A 22,686-nucleotide genomic window follows, 5' to 3' on the forward strand; every position below is an offset into this window, starting at 1 on the left:
CAGTGACAATGGTGGTGACAGTAGTAATCCAGAAATGAAGTTCTAAGGAAAAAAAAAACTTTTCTGATAGAGGGTAAAAGAGATCAGGAACAAGACAAAGATAATTACTCTTGCCACTTCCATTCAACATTGTACTGTTAGCAGTGAATCTGTACAGGTCTGCAGCAACTCAATTCTTGCCTCCTCAATAAAAAGAATTTGTCCAAGAGGGCATAAGGCAGAGTGAGAGATTAAGGCAAGTTTTTGAGCAGGAGTGAGAATTTATTAAAAACTTTTAGAGCAGGAATGAAAGGAAGTAAAGTATTCTTGGAAGTGAGCCAAGCAGGCAACTTGAGAGATTCAAGTATACTATCTGACCCTTGACTTGGGTTTTATACATTGGCATGATTCCAGGGTTTGTGTTTCTTCTCCCCTGATTCTTCCCTTGGGGCGGGCTGTCCACATGCACAGTGGCCTGCCAGCCCTGGGGTGGGGCCGCATGTACAGTGTGTTTACTGAAGTTGTGTGCATGTTCATTTGAGGTATTTTTCCCTTACCAGTTGACTGGTGTTCCCAGAGGAGGGTCATATACCTGTTAAACTCCACCAGTTTGCCTCCTGGTGGGCATGCTTGAGCCTACTCGCAAAATCCTGAGATCTTATTAAGAAGCTGCTGATCACCAGCTTCAGGTGGTTTCTATCTATTGGGAGACAGCCTTTCCCTGGCGCAAGCTACAACCATTATGTTAGATAGTTTAAGAACTGCATGACCATTACCTGATGGTCACCTGACATTCCTGGGGAGGAGGGCCCTCTCCTGTCCTGTTCATGTCTGCCTAGTTACCTATTCTGCCAGTACTGGAGGTTTTAGTCAGAGGAATTAGACAAGAAAAAGAAAGAAAATGCATCCAAATCAGAAAGGAAGAAGTAAAAATATGTCTACAAGATGACTGATACAATTTGGCTTTGTGTCCCCACCCAAATCTCATCTTGAATTGTACTCGCATAATTCCCATGTGTTGTGGGAGGGACCAGGTGGAGATAACCGAATCATGGGGGTGGTTTCCTCCATACTGTTCCTGTGGTAGTGAATAAGTCTCACGAAATCTGATGTTTTAATAAGGGGAAACTTGTTTCACTTTGCTCTTATTCTCTCTCTTGCCACAGCCGCGTGAGATGTGCCTTTCACCTTCAGGCATGATTGTGAGGCCTCCCCAGCCACATGGAACTGTAAGTCCAATAAACCCCTTTTTTTGTAAATTGCCCAGTCTCGGGTATGTCTTTATTAGCTGCATGAAAACATACTAATACAATGACATCTTGTATTTCAAAAATCTTGGGAAACACACAATACACATACATGAATATTAAAGCTGAAAATGAGTTCAACAAGGTTGCAGGTTATAAGATCAATATAGATAAGTTGGTTCTATTTAACCCGGGAGGCGGAGCTTGCAGTGAGCCGAGATTGCGCCACTGCACTACAGCCTGGGTGACAGGGTGAGACTCCGTCTCAAAAAAAAAAAAAGGAAAGTCAGTTCTATTTTTGTATACCAGTAATGAGGACGCAGTGAAAATGAAATTAACAAACAATTCAATTCACAATAGCATCAAGCAGAATAAAAGTTAGAATTAAATTTTTTCAAGTGCTTTAAGACTTTTGTATGCTAAAAACCACAAAGTATCATCAAAAAAAATTAAATAAGACCTAAATAAATGTGAAAAAACCTCATGTTCATGGATCAAAAGTCTCAATATTGTTAATGTCGATGAAGAGTCAAGCTCTGTAAAATATTTGAAGAGGTTTATGCTGAGCCAAATATAAATGACCAATGGCCCATGACACAGCCCTCAGATCATGAAAACATGTGCCCAAGGTGGTCGGAGAGCAGCTTAGTTTTATACATTTTAGGAAGACATGAGACATCAATCAAATACATGGAAGATGTACATTGGTTTGGTCCAGAAAGGTGAAACAACGGGGAAGTGGGGGCTTCCGGGTCACAGGTAGATTCAAAGATTTTCTTATTGGCAATTGGTTGAAAAAGTTAAGTTGTTGTCTAAACACTTAGGAATGTCTGGGTTAAGATAAGGGGTTGTGGATACCATGGTTTTATCATGCAGGTGAAGCCTCCAGATAGCAGGCTTGGAGAGAATAGATTGTAAATGTTTAACAGACTTAACAAGTCTGTTCTATTGGTGATTCCAAAAGGGAAGATGGCATAATGAGGCATCTCAGACTCCCACCTTCCCCCATCATGGGCTGAATTTGTTTTTTCAGGTTACCTCTGAGATGCCCTTGTCAAGGGACTGAGGTAAAAGAATGGTCAGGGGGCTTAGGATTTCATTTTTGGTTTACATTCAGATGGCATTACTCCTCAATGGATACAGAGATTCAAAGCAATCCCTATTAAAATCCTATTGCCTTTTTGGCAGAAACTGACAAACTGATCCTAAAATTCATATGAAAATGCAAGGGACCTGGAATAGCCAAAACAATCTTGAAAGAGAAGAACAAAACTGGAGAATGCACACTTCCTTATCTCAAAACTTATTACAAAGCTAGAGTAATCAAGACTGTGGTACTGGTGTAAGAACAGACACACAGATAAGGGAATAGAGAGTCCAGAAATAAAACTGTCCATGGTCAACTGATTTTTGACAAGGATGCCAAGACCATCCAAAGGAGAAAGAAGAGTCTTTTCAACAAATGGTATGGGGACAAGTAGATAGCCATGTGCTAAAGGATGAAGGTGTACCCCTAGTGTATGGTATGCTAGGGCTGTCATAAAAAGGAATCAGACTGGGTGGCTTAACAACAGTGATTTATTTTCTCACAGTTCTGGAGGCTAGAAGTCTAAGATCAAGGTGTCAGCAGGGTTTGTTTCTTCTCACACTTTGGCTTGTAGATGGCTGTCTTCTCCCTGTGACTTTGCATGATCTTCTCTCCACACATGTCTGTGTCCCAATGTCCTCTTAAGGATACTAGTTATATTGGACTAGGGCCCACCCTAACGAGCTCATTTTAACTTAATTACCTCTTTAAAGATTCTATTTCCAAATACTGTCACAGTCTGAGTAACTAGGGGTTACGACTTCAACATATGAATTTTGGGGGTAGGGGGAAACACGATTCAGCCATAATGCCCTGCCTTACACCATATACAAAAATTAACTCAAAATGCATCAAAGTCCTAAATGTAAAAGCTACAATTATAAAACCCTTAGAAGAAGAAATTTTCGTGACCTTAGATATGACACCAAATGCACAAACAACTAAAGAAAAAATAAATTGGACTTCATTAAAATTAAAAATGTTTGTGTTTAAAAGGACATTATCTAGAAAATGAAAAGACAGTCCACAGAATGGGAGGCAATACCCAGCACATATAAAGAACTGTTACAGCTCAGCCTGGGCAACATAGTAAGACCCTGTCTCTAAAAAAAAAAAAATTTTGCTGGACATGGTGGCACACACGTAGTCACAGCTACTTGGGAGTCTGATGTAGGAGGATCCTTTGAGCCCAGGAGTCTGAAACTGCAGTGAGCCATGATTATGCCACTGCATTCCAGCCTGGGCAACAGAATGAGACCCTGACTCAAAAAATATATATCTGTTACAACTCAACAGTAAAAGTGCAGGAAACCCAATTAGAAAGTGGGCAAAGGATCTGAACAGCCATTTCTCCAAAAAAGATATACAAATGGCCAATAAGCACATGAAAATATGTTCAGATGAGATCGGGCGCATTCAGGGTGGTATGGCTGTAGACTAGAAAAGATGTCCTACATCAGGAGAATGCAAATCAAAACATAACAAGATGTCACTTCATGCCCACTAAGGTGGCTATAATAAAAAATAAAGTAGACAATAACAAGTGTTAGCAAGGATGTAGAAGAATCAAACCCTCATTGTTTCGATTGTCTCCTATTCACCCTGCTAATACGGGAGGAATTCCTGCCCTACGGTTGCAGCCATGGTCAAACACGGACAGATGAGATTGACACGGACAGATGAGATTGACAGTAGTTTACCTGACACGGACAGATGAGATTGACAGTAGTTTATTAGTAACAGGTATTCACATCCCCAAGGGAGGAAAACATCATGGAAGGGCTGGATTAAAACACAGTGAACAATCAGGGGCTGTGGGAGGCAGCTTTATGGTATCAAGAGAGTGGGGTGCCCCCTAGCTCCCCTGGGATGATGTGATTGGCTTGTCTGAATAATGACACAGGCTGGCAAGGAACTGAAGTTTGCTACTCTAAGAAAGAACAATGCCACTGGGTATAGTGGCTCATGCCTACAGTCTCAGCTACTTTGGAGGCTGAGGCAGAAGGACTGAGTCTAGGAATTGGAGGTTGCAATGAGCTATGATTGTGCCACTGCACTCCAACCTGGGCAACAGAGTGAGACCCCAGCCCTAAAAAAACAAAATCAAAGAAAAGAACAGCGCCTCACCCTTTGGCTAAGGAGGGTTGTTTGGCTAGGAAACCTTATCCACAGGAGCAAAATAAGGAAGAGACCTTGCACTTAGGTGACTGGAGGCCTTCCTGATTTCTGCCAGATGTTGAGGCAGCACATCATATTGGGCTTTAATTTTAGGCCTTACAACATACTTATACGTTGCCACGGGGGATGTAATGGTGCAGCTGCTTTGGAAAACTGTTTGGCAGCTCCTTAAAAAGTTAAACACAGAATTACCATATGATCCAAGAATTCTGTTCCTAGGCATATAACCAAGAGAACTGAAAGCATATGTTCACAAAACCTTGTACACAAATGTTCACAGTAGTATTATTCATAACAGTCAAAATGGAAACAACTGAAATGTTTATTAACTGATTAATGGATAAATAAAATGTGGTACATTTGAACAATGGAATATTATCTAGCAATAAAAAGGAATTAAGAACTGATATATGCTACGACATGGATAAACGTTGAAAACATTATGCTAAGGAAAAAAAGCCAGTCACAAAAGACCACTTATCATATGATCCCATTTATATGAAATGTTCAGAATAGGTAAATCTAGAGAGATAGAAAACAGATTAGAAGTTGTCAGGTGGTGATAGGATGGGGAAATGGGAAGTGGCTACTATGCTTATGGGGTGATAAGAATGTTCTAGAATTAGATAAAGGTGATGGGTGCACAAGTTTGTGACAATCCTACAAACCACTAATTGTACTTTTTTTTTTTTTTTTTTTTTGAGACGGAGTCTTGTTCTGTTGCCCAGGCTGGAGTGCAGTCGCACGATCTCAGCTCACTGCAAGTTCTGCCTCCCGGGTTCACGCCATTCTCTTGCCTCAGCCTCCTGCATAGCTGGGACTACAGGCACCTGCCACCACGCCTGGCTAATTTTTTGTTTTTTAGTAGAGACGGGGTTTCACCGTGTTAGCCAGGATGGTCTCGATCTCCTGACCTCTGATCCACCCACCTCAGCCTCCCAAAGTGCTGGGATTACAGGCGTGAGCCACCACACCCAGCCACTAATTGTACATTTTTAAAGGGAATTTTATGACACATAAATTATATCTCAATAATGAAAATGAGAGAAGCTAAATACTGGGGACAAGAGCAATTAATTTCAAGGTTTTTAAAAGCAAAGGAGGCCAGGCACGGTGGCTCATGCCTGTAATCCTAGCGCTTTGGGAGGCCAAGGCGGGTGGATCACTTTAGGCCAGGAGTTTGAGACCAGCCTGGCCCACATGGTGAAAGCCTGCCTCTACCAAAAATACAAAAATTAGCCAGGTGTGGCGGCGCATGCCTGTAGTCCCAGCTATTCCAGAGGCTGAGGCACAAGAACCTCTTAAACCTGGGAGGTGGAGGTTCCAGTGAGCTGAGATAGAGCCACTGCACTCCAGCCTGAGCAACAGAGCTAGAATCTATCTTAAAAAAAAAAAAAAAAAGCAAAGGAGACCTGGGTTGAAAAAGCTGCTATCCTGGCAGAATTCTTATTCATATACACATAGGAGGAAGTGAGGGAAAAGAAAACCTATGCTTTCTCAATTTGACTCTAAGTCAGTAGTCAATAAATATTTAAGTGCCTACTATGTGCCAGCAACTCCAATACAAAGGCAAACTAGTGGGCAGACCCCACATAGAGATTAACTACAATGAGGAAGACAACAACCAACCAACCAACCATTTAATCAGGTATCAGTCCCAGGTGTGCAAAGGACTGTCAAATAGATGTCCTAGAAGACAAAGGGAGCCTGTGTTTTCACTGTCTAGCCTAAGTTTGCAGAAGGCACAGAAAGTTCCTAACGTAGTAAAGCTAAATGGAAATTAGCTTATTGAAGAGAGGGAGACAGCATTCCTGGCAGAGGAAACCAGTATATGTGATGGCTCTTAAGTGAAAGACAGATTGGTCTATTGGGAAAACCTGAAAGAAGTTCATTATGGCTTGAGACAGTGCAAATGAGGGGAGGGAAGGGGCAGTTGAGGATGGAGAGGTAAGTTGTGCCAGATCATAAAAACTATGTGGACTGTGTCAAAATTGTGAACTTTATCCTAAGAGCAATGGAGGCCTTTAAAGGACTTTAAGCAAGAAAAAATTTACTTCTTTGACCTCATCTCCTACCGCCCTTCCCTCACTCTCTTGTTGCAGTCTCGCTGGCTTCCATCTGTCCCTCAACACTCAGTCACACTCCCAGCACAGAGCATCCCCTCACTACCTGCAGTCTTTGTCCAAATCTCACCCTCTAGTTGGGGCCTATCCTGACTACCCTATTTAACATTGCAACCTACCCATAACTCCCATCACCCTGCAGTACTTTTCCTTTTCCCCATAATACTATAACTTCTAATATACTATATTTATATATTTATTATGTTTATTGTTGATATGGTTTGGCTGTGTCCCCACCCAAACCTCATCTTGAATTCTAACTCCCACAATTCCCATGTGTTGTGGGAGGAACTTGGTGGAATGTAATTGAATCATGGTGGTGGGTCTTTCCCATGCTGTTCTCCTGGTAGTGAATAGTCTCATGAGATCTGATGGTTTTAAAAACGGGAGTTTCCACCTTCTGGGAAGTGAGGAACGCCTCTGTTCGGCCCTTGTCCAGCCCCCACACTGTCTCCGTCTGGGAAGTGAGGAGTGCCTCTGCCTGGCGGCCGCACCATCTGAAAAATGAGGAGCGCCTCTGCTAGGCGGCCCCACCATCTGGGAAGTGAGGAGAGCCTCTGCTGGGAAGTGAGCAGCGCCTCTCCCTGGCCCCTGCATTGTCTGGGAAGTGAGGAGCACCTCTGCCTGGCGGCTGCACCGTCTGAAAACTGAGGAGCGCCTCTGCCTGGCCGTGCCACCCTCTGGGAAGTGAGGAGCGCCTCTCCCTGGCCCCCGCACTGTCTGGCAAGTGAGGAGCGCCTCTGCCGGAATGCTGTGCAACCATCCAAGGGTGAAGTGGCAGTCTTGTGTGTGATCTTTCTGGCCTCCTCAAGTTTGCATTTTTGACATTAAAGTTTACTTTTAAATTAAAAAATAAATAAATAAAAACAAGAGTTTCCCTACACAAGCCCTCTCTCTTTGTCTGCTGCCATCCATGTTGGATGTGACTTGCTCCTCCTTGCTGTCCTTCATGATTGTGAGGCCTGGCCCAGCCACGTGGAACTGTAAGTCCATTAAACCTCTTTCTTTTATAAATTGCCCAGTCTTGTGTATGTCTTTATCAGCAGTGTGAAAATGAACTAATACAATTATCAACAGTCTCTTGCTAGAAAATAATTTCCACAGAGGCAAGTAGCTTTGTTACTTTAGTTCACTCATTTCTATTCAAGCACATAGAACAGTATCTGTCTCTAAATAGGTGTTTACTAAATATTGTTGAATAATGACTAAAATCTGCTTTAATAGTATTAAAAAGCCAAAAAACAACAGATGCTGGGTGAGGGTGAAGAGTAAAGAGAATGCTTATACACTGTTGGTGGGAATACAAATTAGTTCAGCCACCATGGAAAGCAGTTTGGCAATTTCTCAAAGAACTTACAACAGAATTACCATTTGACCCAGCCATCCCATTACTTTGTATATGCCCAAAGGAATATAAACTGTTCTACCATAAAGACACATGCACATGTATGTTCATCGCAGCACTATTCACAATAGCAAAGACATGGAATCAACCTAGATGCCCATCAACAGTACACTGGTTAAATAAAATGTGGTAAACACCATAGAATACTATGCATCCATAAGGAGAATGAGATCATGTCCTTTGCAGCAGCATGGATGCAGCTGGAGGCCATCATCCGAAGCAAACTAACACAGAACAGAAAACCAAATACCACGTGCTCTCACTTGTAAGTGGGAGCTAAACATTGAGTACACGTGGACACAAAGAAGGGAACAATAGACATGGGGCCTACTTGAGGGTGGAGGAGGGTGAGGATCCAAAAACCACCTATTGGGTACTATGCTTATCACCTGGGTGAAGAAATAATCTGTATACCAAACCCCCATGACACACAATTTATCTATATAACAGACCTACACAAGTACCCCTGAAATTCAAACTAAAAAAAAAAAAAAAATCTGCTTTAAAAAGACTACTGGCAGTGTGGCAACGGACTCAACAATGGTCAAGAGTATATAGGGAAAGTGCAGTCACCCACTTCTGTCAGTTCCACTGCTAACACTCAAATCCAAGCCACCATCTTCTCAAACCTACCTCTTTCATAAACCTCAGCATGATCTAAACTAATCATATTGATATGGTTTGGATGTTTGTCCCCTCCAAATCTCATGTTGAAGTGTAATCCCCAATGTTGAAGGTAGGGCCGAGTGGGAGGTGTTTGGGTCATGGGAGTGTAGATCCCTCATGAATGGCTTATTGCCATCCCCTTGCTAATGAGCTAGTTCTCACTCAGTGAGTTCACGTGAGATCTGGCTGTTGTAAAAGAGTCTGGGACCTCCCCCTTCTGTCTCTTGCTTCTCCTCTTGTCATGTGATATACAGCTCCCCTTGCTTTCTGCCATGATTGTAAGCTTCCTGAGGCCCTCACCAGAAGCAGATATCAGTACTATGTTTCATGTATAACCTGTTGAACTGTAAGCCAAAATAAAACCTTTTTTTTTTTTCTTTTTTTTTTTTGGAGACAGAGTCTCACTCTGTTGCCCAGGCTGGAGTGCAGTGGTGCGATTTCGGCTCACTGCAACCTCTGCCTCCCATGTTCAAGAGATTCTCCTGCCTCAGCCTCCCGAGTAGCTGGGACTACAGGCACACGCCACCATGCCTGGCTAATTTTTATATTTTTAATAGAGACAGGGTTTCACTATGTTGGCCAGGCTGGTCTCTGACTCCTGACCTCCAGTGATCCGCCCACCTTGGCCTCCCAAAGTGCTGGGATTACAGGCATGAGCCAATGTACCTGGCTGAAACTTCTTTTTTTTTTTTTTTTTTAAATAAATTACCCAGCCTCGAATGTTTCTTTATAGCAATGCAAGAATGAACTAACATATATATTCATTTATTTGTTTAATTACTATCTTTCTCTCATTGGAATGCAAGTTCCATGAAAGCAGGGTCTTTCCTGGTTACTACTTTATCTCCAATGTCTAGAACAGTACCTGGCACTTCATAGGTATCCAATATTTATTACTACAGGAGGTCCTGCAATAATCCAGGAGGGCATCATCTTCCTGGAAAATTTGGTGGCCTAAAAGCTACCTAAGTAAGAATAGGAGAAAAGTGGGAAGATTCTAAAAATTTTCAAGAAGTAGAATCCACAGGACTTGGTGACTGAACTGATATGGGATATTAAGAAGAGAGTTAAGGATAACTTCTAGGTTTCTGGTTTGAGCAGCTGGGTAGAGTCCTTACTGAAGTGGAGGTTACTAGATGAAAAGTACATTTGGGAGGGCACATTATTTCAGTTTTGACTTTTGATGTGCCTGTGAAACATCCAAGCCGACATGTTCAGTCCACAGCCAAATATGTGGGTTTGGATTAAATATAAATGAGAGTAAACATCAACCTAAGTGCCCATCACCTGAGGAGTAGATGAGAAAATGTGATATATTAATATATACACCATGGAATACTACTCAGCCATAAAAAAGAATGAAATAATGTCTTTTGTAGCAACTTGAAAGAGGAGGCCATTATCCTAAGTGAAGTAACTCAGGAATGGAAAACCAAATACCGAATGTTCTCACTAAGTGAGAGCTAAGCTATGGGTATGCAAAAGCATACAAAGTAGAAAATGGACATTGGAGACTCAGAAGGGGAAAGGGTGGGAGGGCGGTGAGGGATTAAAAAAATAAAAATAAATGAGAGTAAACATTTATAGATGAAACCAGGGGAATGAATAAGATCAACAAGGGAGAAGCAATAAGCGACTTCCTAGAGGCTGGAGATCTGTAGAACTCCAAGCTAATGGCTAGGGGGAAAAAGGAGTGAGGAAAAAAAAAGACAGAAGTAGCAGAGGGGGAGATAAAAGAAAGGACAGAAACCAAGAGAAGATGTTTCCAAAACATAAAAAAAGAAGGGGAAAAAAAAGGAAGCGTTGTGTATGTCATTATGCTGTTTTGACAACTGTTGAAGGATCAAGTAAGATATTAAAAAAGCTTCAATGGAATGGTAAGGAAAAACCATACTGGAAAGGGCTGAAAAGCCAAAAACATCAAAGATACACTTCAGAACTTTTTTTTTTTTTTTTTTTTGAGATGGAGTCTCGCTCTGTCACTCAGGCTGGAGTACAATGGTGCAATCTTGGCTCACTGCAACCTCTGCCTCCTGGGTTCAAGCGATTCTTGTGCCTCAGCCTCCCAAGTAGCTGGGATTACAGGTGCCCACCACCACGCCTGGCGTTTTTTGTATTTTTAGTAGAGACGGGGTTTCGTCATGTTGGCCAGGCTGGTCTCGAACCCTTGACCTCAGGTAATTCACCCACCTTGGCCCCCTAAAGTGTCAGAACTTTTATATAAGCCCCTCCAAACTAAGAGAAGGTCCAGTCTTCTAGAATTTAGCCATGATCCACTGCTTCCCTAAAGAAACTGGATATTCTCCCCAAAAAAGAAAATACTGGAGTCTTCAAAGCTGGCTGAAGAGCTTTATTTATATGATTTAGTAATAAAAAATTACTAAATCATTACTTTTAAATTGCTTTGTTTTACATTTATATTTATTATATTTATGTATAAATATATAAATTTATATATTTAATATATTTATATATTATATTTATATTTATAACTTGCTTTCGATTTCCATAAAAGTGCTTAATGTTTAGAAATTTTTGAAGAGTATGGGAAAATGTACTCTCACATTGCTAGCAGAGAAGAATTTTGTAATATGTATCCAAAATTAAAATTTGGTTACAGTTTGACCTAGCAATTCCATCTCTAGAAATTTACCCCAGAGATATCAGATAAGTATGCAAAGATGCAAGTTTAAGGATATTTGTTACGGTTTTATTTAACAGGAAATTCTGGAAACAAATGTCCATAAAAACTAAATATAAAATTGGTTAAATAAATTGTGGTACAGGGGAAAGTTCTAGTGGCTTGAGGTATTGGCAGGAGCAGCCAGGCGGCAGGAGGAAACATTATGGGAACTGAAGCTGACGATTAAACCTGAACATGATTACAACCTCGCAAAAGCACCGAGACTTTGTGGCAGAGTCCGTGGGGGAAAAGCCAGTAGGGAGCCTGGCCGGGATTGGTGAAGTTATGGACAAGAAGCTGGAGGAAGGGTGCTTTGACAAGGCCTATGTTGTCCTTGGCCAGTTTCTGGTGCTAAAGAAAGATGAAGACCTCTTCTGAGAATGGCTGAGGGACACTGGTGGTGCCAACGCCAAGCAGTCCCAGGACTGCTTTGGATGCCTTCAAGAGTGGTGTGACACCTTCTTGTGATGCTTTCTGGGAAGCCCTCAATCCCCAGCCCTCATCCGGAGTTTGCAACCGAGTAGGGACTCCTCCCCTGTCCTCAACAAAGGAAAAGACTGCTATTGTCCTACTCACCTCCAATGTACTCCAGGGTCTTTTGGGAGTTTTCTCTCCTAACCATTTTAACTTTTTTGGATTCTCACTCTTGCATGCCTCCGCCTTCCTTTTTCCCCTGCTACTTCCCTGGGGACAGTCACCAGCTTTCCTGAATGGATTCCTGGCCCCATCCCTCACCCCCACCCTCAATTTCAGTCCGTTTGATACCATTTGGCTCCTTTTTTGGCAGAAAAGTCACTGTCCTTGTAAAGTTTTTTAGATCAATAAAGTCAGTGGCTTTCAAAAAAAAAAATATATATATATATATGGTACAGGGCAGGGTGCGGTGGCTCATGCCTGTAATCCCAACACTTTGGGAGGCTGAGGCAGGTGGATCACCTGAGGTTAGGAGTTCGAGACCAGCCTGGCCAACATGGTGAAACCCCGTCTCTACTAAAAATACAAAATTTAGCAGGGCTTGGTGGCTTGCACTTGTAATCCCAGCCACTCAGGAGGCTGAGGCAGGAGAATCACTTGCACCCCAGGAGGCGGAGGTTGCAGTGAGCCAAGATTGTGCCACCGCTCTGCAGCCTGGGCAACAGAACCAGACTCTGCCTCAAAATAAATTATGGCACATACAGTAGGATAAAAACCAGTCAAAAGAGAAATTCTGTCTCTAACAATAGCACCTCAGTACACTGTAGTACTGAGTTCTAGGCATCAATCATATATTAACTCATTAAACTCTGACAACAATCTTATGAGACTGGTATTACTAATATTCCCCCATTTAAAAAATGGAGAAATTGTAATTTACCTAAGACCATTGGATAAATTGTTTTGAATGAATCTGAGCTTAAGTAGTCTGACTCCAATGTCCACATGCTTTTAACCATTACATGTGTTTAGTGACATGGAAAGATATTCACGACATACTGAATGAAAAAGAGTATTGTTCAACAGCATTTTTTGAAAGAAAATAAATTTATGTGCATCCTTTCACACTGTTCTTCTGGATTTTCTCCCACTTTCCCATCTTATCTCAAACTCAGATTAAAAATATACATACATACATATATACATATGTGTATAGGTAGGTAATGCATACTTATATAATCATAGACCAAAGCATGGGATAAAGGTTTTATACCAAGTTTTTATTATGGTTATCCCTGGGAACAGGATTATGATTGGGCTTTCTTTATCTCTGTAGTGTCTGCATACACATGTAGGACACGAAATAAGCATATAATACTTTGGGAAGGCCAGAGAAAAACACTCTGTCATTTGCTTTTAACCATGGACAGCAAACAAAAAACCTATTCTGACTGAAAAATTTCTGTGCCCAACATGAAGTGCTAAGAACAATTCTGACTGATCATCTCCAGTCTATTAAATCTATTGAATGTATTCTATGACTACCTAATGTTTCATATAAGTAACTAAATTACATTTGGAGGAATATATCTGACCTACGTACTGGACACAAAATGATTTCATGATGCTGCCTAGTATTGTGAATCATTCTTTTAGGTCCATAGCTTTTTAGCTACCTGATAGGCTATTACTAACCAAAAAGAAGTTGGTCCCGTTCAGAAAGTAGGTGTCTTTAAAACCTAACTGAGCAACAGAGAATTCATCCTATATCTATCCCATTCAAAAAAATTATAAATCCAACTTTCCCACTACTGAGACAAAAGTCTTAAGGTGATCTTGAGCTTTGATCTCTCAATTATCAACTAGGGGCTGGGGGAAGAATTAGATGTTTTCTCTGGCTAATACCATTACTATTCTACAAATAAATCCTAGACATTTAATGTATGTTAATGAGATAATCTGTTAGTACTTAACACAGAGTATAAATGTTCAAGAAATGTTAGTTCTGTCCCCTCATCACAAGAAATGCTTATAATACAGAGAAATCTGAAGTCTCTCTGTAGCTATACTGAAAATTCCTTAGGCTCAATTCATAAGCACTTTGAAGGCCAGGCTCATTGGCTCACACCTATAATCCCAGTGCTTTGGGAGGCCAAGGCAGGAGGACTGCTTGAGTCCAGGAGTTTGAGACCAGCCTGAGCAACATAGAGAGACCCCGGTCTCTACAAAATTTTTAAAATTAGCTGGGCATGGTGGCATCTACCTGTAATTCTAGCTCCTCAAGAGGCTGAGGAGGGAGGATCACTTGAGCCCAGGAATTTGAGGCTGCAGTAAGCTATCACCACGCCACTATACTCCAGCCTAGGCAACAGAGTGAGCAGAATAAGACCCTGTCTCAAAAAGCAAAAAACAAAAGAAAAGAAAAGAAAAAAAAAACCCAGCAATTTGAACTTCTCCAAAGTTTTTAATTTTGATATAAACAAATACATATTATTTTATCTGGTATACTACACTAGAAGCTGAAAGTCAGTGACTGTCATATATGTTTGTGTATTCTTTTTTTCCAAGTGGTGGCAATAGATCATTAAAGTACACTTCAGTTTAGTCCCATATATACTCCGTCTATTGGGGGGGTCAGCTTCAGGATTCATATAAGGAAGTTACATAAATATAGGGCACTAGTGGTGAGAAGGCTCTTTTTATCTTCTCTAACTAGTAAAATTCTCTAAGATGATGCTAGAAGAGTGCCCATGTATTGCTAAAGAAGACAGACAAAGCCTTCCTGCCCAGTGGCCAGAGTATGTCCTCTGTAGAGGCCTTGTCTGTGTTAACATGGACAAAATAAATGAAAATAATATGAACAAGTCAACATGTCAATCAAGAAGATAATTTACTAATGTATATAGTATTAAGTTGACACAGGGTATAGGTCTGATATCCAGAGAGGTAGTCCTGGGTTACTCAAAAGACAGATTAAGCATTCAGTGAAAGCACTAGTAAAGATAAGTCACCAAAAAAATGAGGAAAGGCATTTTAGGAAAGACATAATATCTGAGAGTTTAAAACATTAGATATAATATGAGAAATCAGAACTTTCTTGGACCTCCTTATACTTACTTTATGTTTTAATATTTTTTTAGTCTGTATTACATATACTTTCAATGCTTAGGCATTCTAAAAGTCTTATTCCAGCCCTGTTGAGAGGACATGTTGGAAAGTTTCAGCTTGGATTTGTTTTAATGAAAGAAAAAAATTAGAGGTCAAAACCCATGACTTCATTAAGGGACACAGCAAATATGTTTGTGTTATTTTATTTAAAATATTTTTCTATTTTCTAAATAGCTTTAGCATAAAAAATATATAAACACAAATGATTTAATTTTAAAAAGTGTATCTTATGAACTTCACAAAGAGAAAATGTGTAAAGGAATAAGAGATGAGGAATAGAAATCCACTTACTGAGTTGCAGAGGGCCTGTACTATTTCATGCCTTTGTTTAGAATCAAGGTTATGTTAATGGTTAGGTATGGTTAAGGCTCTCCTAACGTATCAAGAGGTCCTCCTATGATACCACATCATTATCTTTTGAGAGATTCAGAAGAATGATAAGGGATCTAAGAACACATTCTGAGTCACCTTGTAAAGAACAATAATAATGACAGCTAACTTTACTAGGCAGTAAAATGTTCTAGATACTATACTAAGGACTTCTTTGATCATCTCAATTCTTTTAACAATCCCATAAATTAATTCCTATTATTATCTCAAAACCCAGACTTTGAGCACTTAGAATAATTTGCCTAAGGTCATATGGTAGGGCTGAAATTAGAAGCAAATCTGTCTGAGTCCAGGTCTGCCATTTTAACCACCATGTTATACTGAGGAAAGGGTAAGCCTGTGCCTTTGAGGCAATTATTGCCTTTAATATCAGAATGTCTTCTCTGACTGAAGGACAAAAACCAGCTGGGTTATCTTCATCAACTCTGCAGCAAATGCCTTGCAGTTACCACATTATTAAAGCTGTATGATATGTTGACATAAAATCCAACAAGGTAATTACAATAGAATTCTAAAGTGTTTTATAAATTTCTAACTATCATGGAAAGAACTGCAAATTGAAATGTAGCAGTTTCTTTTTTAGTCAGTATATTATAAAAACTTTTTAATAATTCAATTATATGTTTAGGTACCTCCAGAGATGTTATAGTAAAAAGTGTTTTAAGAAAAAAGCAGGCATCATTTTGACAGAAAACAATTTTCAACCTTTTCTCTTATATCATCCAATTCGTATGATAAAAAGATATTTTATGTTACTGGAAAGAGCTCTATGATAGTACCATTAAATAAATGGATTATAAGAAAAAAAAGACTCCAAATAAACAACAACAGAAAAAGATGAGAGGAGGGAAGAGGATCAGAGTTTCTCAGAGAAGTCATCTATTTTTGTGTGTCTGAGAAACTGAAATGAGTCAAAGACTGTAAATTGAATTATTCCAGTTCCAAGGGCAAAGAGGTAAGAGAATGTGGTAACTTAAGATTAAAAAAAAGACTTACCTTTAGGAGAGCCAAAGCTACATGAAAGATTATGTTCAAACCCTGAAATAGAAAAAGAAAGTGAAGATTAGTACTGCCACATATATCACTATTTTATTATTTCCCCAAGACTTCCACATATATTTAATAAAATTCCTAATTGCTTTCATCTTCACAAACAATAATGAAACCATGAATTTTTTTTTAAAGGTATTTTCTTTCCCTGAGTGGCTTGTTATACATTTTAGGTGCTATTTAATCAATGTTCACATAAAATTGTTTTTACAAAAAGTTATTTCCCTTCAGTCAATTTCTGGATTATTTGCATGTGCCTAAGTCTTGTGAAAGTCAAGTTCCTTGCTCAAGCTGGCATAATGATGCAGAAGTCTAAAATTATTAATTGAAATTCCTAACCCTAATCTGGACATCTCGGTGTTACAGTTAAACTGCAAGTGGCAGACAGAATAAAATAAAAAAAAACAAGGCAGTGTTGCTGATAAGTGGGACAGATTGTGTACTGGAGGCTTTAAGTATCACACTGCATTTCCACTACAGTTCTTATTGTTTTCTTATTTGTTTTAGCAATTGCTTTCAAGTATTATTTGTATAACTAGAGGTGGTCATTAGGGGCTATCTGCCAGACTTCCTTTCCTTTTCTGAAAACCATAGCAATATTTCTTTAGAAATAAACAAATTAAATTGTTCCTTAAGAAGCTATTCTAGAACTGAATTTTGAACTCTGGGTTCTGCCCAATTGCTCTGAAGAGACATTGAGTTATTAAATTCAAAAGATAGAGAATCTTATATGATAAAGGTAACAATCAGAAATGTTTGCTACAAAATGTGCTGTTTCCTTGCCATGCAAGTCATCATACATAAGAAAAAAGATATTTCAAGTATGAGTTGGCATAAGTCCCATAAGTCCAGGGTCTATTTGATGTGCCCTCTTTCATCTTGGTCACTGATACATTCTGGCTGGCTTTTGGATATGGAGCTGTACCAAATGTGCTATCCAAAAAACTTATAATAAACCATGCTTCTTCTGTCTCTGAAATAACTCCAGAAGCAAGGATTAGGCCCAGATATTTAGAGTGTATTCCTGTTATGATTTGCTAACATAAACTTTCACATTCAGGTACCAGAAATATAACATAATGATGGAAGGAATGAATGATAAACACAAATATTCAGTTGGTTAAAATATAAACCAAATATTTTTGGTTTGGGGTTTACTCAGCTGATTATTTAAGAAACCAAAAGCAATAGGAAATAAGTATAATCAGGCCAGGAGATAAAAACAAATGAACACAGTTCATTACCATACTAAGCAATTATCCTGGACTGGTTTTGACCACAATTTACCAATTAGAAAAAAAAGACTATTACAGATTTTAAAATGTGGGTTACAATTAAGCAAAATTTGCTTTCTGAATCAAAATTTGACTTCTCACCCACTAGCTGCTGCCCACCTGCCAAAACTTAAAGGCCAATATAAAAAAGACCTACTGCCCTGTTCTCCAACTCTGTCCACCACCACATCACAACCACTAGGCAACAGTGAATTCTCACAACCTGAGTGTTTATCAGCTTGCCATCAGAACCTGATCCACTATTTCTCTGGTTCTTGTTTTTCCAGTCACTGCTCAAAATGCAAATCCCTCTCATGTCTAGTTTTCTCATCTTCATAATGCTCTGGTCCTTTAACCTAAGCCAGTTTGCTACTCCTCCTTTCCTTTCCAAATCCTTTCATGGTAGCCTTTGGAAACTCCACTCCATGTTCAGCTACCTTGGCTGTATTCTTAACCTCCCTGTCAAACATTCCCCCCAAATTCCTTATATTCACAGGAATTGTGAAATTTCATTGATTGTTATAACAACCTATACAATGATTCTCATTTCTTAGAGTATGAATGTGACTAGCCCAATATTATACATGTGAAAACCAAAAAGACAATTCTAAGCCCTCCAACTGACTAAATGGAGGACCAAAGGGACCCAGCTAAACCTGAAAAAATAGTTCAGATCACGACAGGAAGGGGCAATCAGGCATGCCTCATTATACTCTCCTCCCTTTGGAGTTCAGGCACACAACTGACCAGCATTAACATTAAAAGAGAGATCCTAAGACAGACAGCAAACACCCTGTAGCAATAAGATACCAAATTCCAACGTGATTCTAAGTATAGCGTCACATAGCAGATAGCAGGGCCCTGAAAGAAACCAAACTATTTTATCCCAAAAGCACTTTGGGAGACCGAGGCAGGCGGATCACGAGGTCAGGAGATCGAGACCATCCTGGCTAACATGGTGAAACCCAGTCTCTACTAAAAATACAAAAAATTAGCCGGGCGTGGTGGCAGGCGCCTGTAGTCCCAGCTACTTGGGAGGCTGAAGCAGGAGAATGGTGTGAACCCAGGAGGTGGAGCTTGCAATGAGCCGAGATCGCGCTCCAGCCTGGGTGACAGAGCGAGACTCCATCTCAAAATAAAATAAAATAAAATAAAGATTCCTTGAACATATTTTGAAATGGTCCTACAAAGTTGTCTCTTGTGGGGAAAATTTACTTTCTATAGAGGATTCCCTTCTCTTTCCAGGTCATTTTCTGATCCTGAAGAGATTGGCTGAGAGTCTAGAACCTTTTTAGGATGTCTAAAGGAAACATTTGCCATTTATTGCCTCTGGGAGTGGTTACCCATAAGACTTCATATACATCATAAGAACTCTAGTCTTTACAACCCCTTATCTTAACCCAGACACTCCTTTCTGTTGATTCCAGGTTTTTAGATAATAGCAACTCTTTCAACCAATTGCCAATCAAGAAATCTTTGCCAACTTGGGCAACAAAGTGAGACCCCATCTCTACAAGAAAGTAAAAAAAAAATTAGCCAGGTGTGGTGGTACACACCTGTGGTCCCAGCTTCATGGGAGGCTGAGGCAGGAGTGCTTGAACTGAGGAGGTTGAGCTGCAGTAAGCCAAGATCACACCATTGCACTCCAGCCTAGATGACACAGCGAGACCCTGTCTCAAAAAACAAACAAACAAAAAGAAAGAAAGAAAAGAAAAGAAAAAAAAAAGATAACATTTTTGAATCCACCTATGACCTGGAAGCCCCATCTCTGAGTTATTACTGCACTGAATGAATGTATGCTTCACATCACATGTATTGACTGATGTCTTTTCTTTTTTTTTTTTTTTTTTTTGAGACAGAGTCTTGCTCTGTCGCCCAGGCTAGAGTGCAGTGGTGCAATCTTGGCTCACTGCAACCTCCACTTCCTGGGTTCAGGCGATTCTTGTGCCTCAGCCTCCCATGTAGCTGGGGCTACAGGCTCTGCCACCACACCTGGCTAACTTTTGTATTTTTAGTAGAGGCGGGGTTTCACCATTTTGGCCAGGCTAGTCTCAAACTTTTGACCTCAAGTGATCTGCCCGTCTTGGCCTCCCAAAGTGCCGGGATTACATGTGTGAGCCACCGCACCCGGACTGATGTCTTTTTTTTTTTTTTTAAGAACAGAGTCTCATTCTGTCACCCAGACTGGAGTGCAGTGGCACCATCAGAGCTCACTGCAGCCTTGACCTTTTGAACTCAAGCAATCTTTCCACATCAGCCTCCCAAGTAGCTGGAACTACAGGCATATGCCACCATGCCCAGATAATTTTTTTTTCTTTTTTTTTTGGTAGAGAGGGTTTCACTATATTGCCCAAGCTATTCTTGAACTCCTGGCCTCAAGCAACCCTCCTGCCTCAGCCTCCCAAAGTGCTAAGATTAAGGGCATGAGCCACTGTGCTCGGCCATGGATTAATGTCTTATGTTTCCCTAAAACATATAAAACCAATCTGAAACCCAATCACCTTGGGCACATGTTCTCAGGACCTCCTGAGGCTGTGTCATGGATCATGGTCTGTAACTTGGCAAAATAAACCTCTAAATTGATTGAAACCCATCTCCGATGCTTTTTGGTTTACATATGTGTTTAGTAACAGGCTAGAATCACCCTCTCAAGCCTCCTGTGTGAGATATTCTCACACAGTGCTGGTATAATGTGCATAGTAAATGCTTATTTGAAGACTGAATGATTAAACTACACTAGCTTTCCCAAATTTTCGGGGGTTGATTATTTCCCTGTGGACCCAACTAGACCAATTTACAGAATTATCATCAAATTACAGTAAGAACCCCTTTCTTCAATTATCTCAAAATCAAACAATTAGACAACCAAGCTGTGCAAGACACAAAGAACTTACAAGTAAAAATTAAGTAAATAAAGATCTCTAAATAGCCAAAATAGCTCTCACAAACACCAAGAGGAAACTTTGCTCAACTTTTTATTCTATACATACTTCCAGTTAGTTTGGTGATATGATTTTGAAGCTTATAGATATTACAAGTAGCAAACTACAAGATAAAGTATGTGCCAGATGGGGTCAGGGATAGATAGCTTATAGAGACAGTTGTCAGAATTAAAATATTAGATCTCACAGAAATAGAAGACATATATTAAAAAAAAAAAAAGACAAAATGCATAGCTCTCTGGGTCCACTTGGGGGAGCCAATAATCTTCAATAGTTAATTATTAACTACTGTTAATTGTCATTATTAATAATGATAATCCAGCAGGATTGATGAATGCTTATATCATGTTATAATACTGTGCTTAAGAAGGGAGGTGAGTGTGTGTTTTAAATAAAAAGTAGATAATGATGTTTTGAAGTTTGGGAAGCTAAAGAGGAAACTTTCAGTTACCAGAAAAATTTATGTATGTAAATTCTTTAAACAAGTTCAGAAAAATAAGGTATTACTATATCTGCTTATATGAAGCTCTAGACATTACCCATAAAAATAAAGACTTCATAAGCCTTGAACTAAAGTAGAACAGAGTGGCTAGATGATGCAAACAAATACACTTTAAGACATTTGAGTTGATGGGATTCAGAAAAGAACTTGTTATTCTATCAGGTTTTTTTTTTTTTTTTTTTTTTTTTAGAGATAGAGTTTCACTCTGTCACACAAGCTGGAGTGCAGTGGTGTGTTCACCACTCACTGCAGCCTCAACCTCCCAGGCTCAAGCAATCCTCTCAACTCAGCTTCCAAGTAGCTGGGACTACATGTGTGTGCCACCATATCTGGCTAATTTTTATTTTTTTCGTAGAGATGAGGTATCCCTATGTTGCCCAAGCTGGTCTCCAATTCCTGGGCTCAAGTGATCCTTCTGCCTTGGCCTCACAACATGCTGGGATTACAGGCATGAGACAACACACTCAGCCTTGAAATGTATTTTTAAAAGCAAAATATCTCATACATTTTCAAGATGCCTCCCATTTTTAGGAATATGTAATCCCCAGCAATTTGTTTGTTCTTAAGGGGAAAACATGTACGTAGTAGGAGTCAAAGGTTTGGAGAATTATTAAGAGTAAAAAATAAGTAAACATATTATGGCCACTTATCATTTATAGTACAAGGTCTAACTCCAAATGCAAAATAATAACCAACATCTACTGAGTATTTTATATGTGCCAAGATATGAATTAACTACATTAAAGGCATGTCCCTATTTCATCCCACAACCACCTAAAATTCCATTTTATACACAAGGAAATCAAGATTTAGAGAAATCAAAGTAACTTTCCTAAGTCCAACAGCTAATAAGTGCAGATCTAGGATTTTAACCTAATTCCAAAAGTGATACTCTAAACAATTAAGTTAGAGAAGATGATTCAATGAATATGTGAATGAATGAATAAATCTCTTATTTGGATATTATTTAATGTGTCCTCTACTTCCTAAAGGATTAAAGCGATTCTTTCCATTTCAAGGCAAGTAAATTTTGAGAGCAGAGAGTAAAAAGATAACAAATAAGTGACTTCTACCAGAACTAAATTCTATTATTTGTTTCCATATTGAAAACACTCATAAAAAGTAGCTGACTGCTTGCAGTATATGAGGCAACAAAAACCCAACTTGCTGTGGGAAGAAAGGGTCACCACCTTCCTCTAATGACAACAGATTGAGATCAGCCTTGCATGCATGACGAAGTAGCTTTTTAACTGATTTGGAAACTGCTATTTCAAAATTCAATTACATTCTGGCATCATCTTTGCTTTAAAGAACACCTACAAGTAATTGCCCCAAATTGAATAATTGCTCCAAAGTGCAGATCATGGTGTTCTTGGGTAGGCCAAGGATTAAGCACCCACAATCTTGCATAAAATAACAGCTGACAGTAGAGCACTCACTGAAACAAAGACACTGAACATTCTGGCTCTGATAAGCAGGCAATTGTGGGCTCAGAGAGAGCTGACAGATTGTGTGAGAAGCTGTCAAAAACTTAAGCTGACAGCACTGAGAACAAATGCTGAAAAGGTAGTGTCAAAA

General features: G+C 39.7%; 1 protein-coding gene and 1 pseudogene across 28 annotated transcripts in view; one reads left to right on the top strand and one right to left on the bottom strand.

Moving 5' to 3' along the window:
• RABGAP1L (RAB GTPase activating protein 1 like) overlaps positions 1–22,686 on the bottom strand; it is an 831,104-nt gene that overhangs the window by 220,497 nt on the left and 587,921 nt on the right. For all 28 annotated transcript variants that reach the window (XR_010157113.1, XR_010157108.1, XR_010157115.1 and 25 more), the window contains one exon: positions 16,337–16,378. Coding sequence is in view for 22 of the 28 variants with exons in the window: in XM_054673497.1 (XP_054529472.1) it covers positions 16,337–16,378 (42 nt within the window). In the remaining 6 variants the exon portion in view is untranslated. The remainder of the gene's footprint in view (positions 1–16,336; positions 16,379–22,686) is intronic.
• LOC107973455 (barrier-to-autointegration factor-like) lies at positions 11,564–11,836 on the top strand (annotated as a pseudogene).

This window comes from Pan troglodytes, chromosome 1, assembly GCF_028858775.2.
Source record: "Pan troglodytes isolate AG18354 chromosome 1, NHGRI_mPanTro3-v2.0_pri, whole genome shotgun sequence".
Lineage (NCBI taxonomy): Eukaryota > Metazoa > Chordata > Mammalia > Primates > Hominidae > Pan > Pan troglodytes.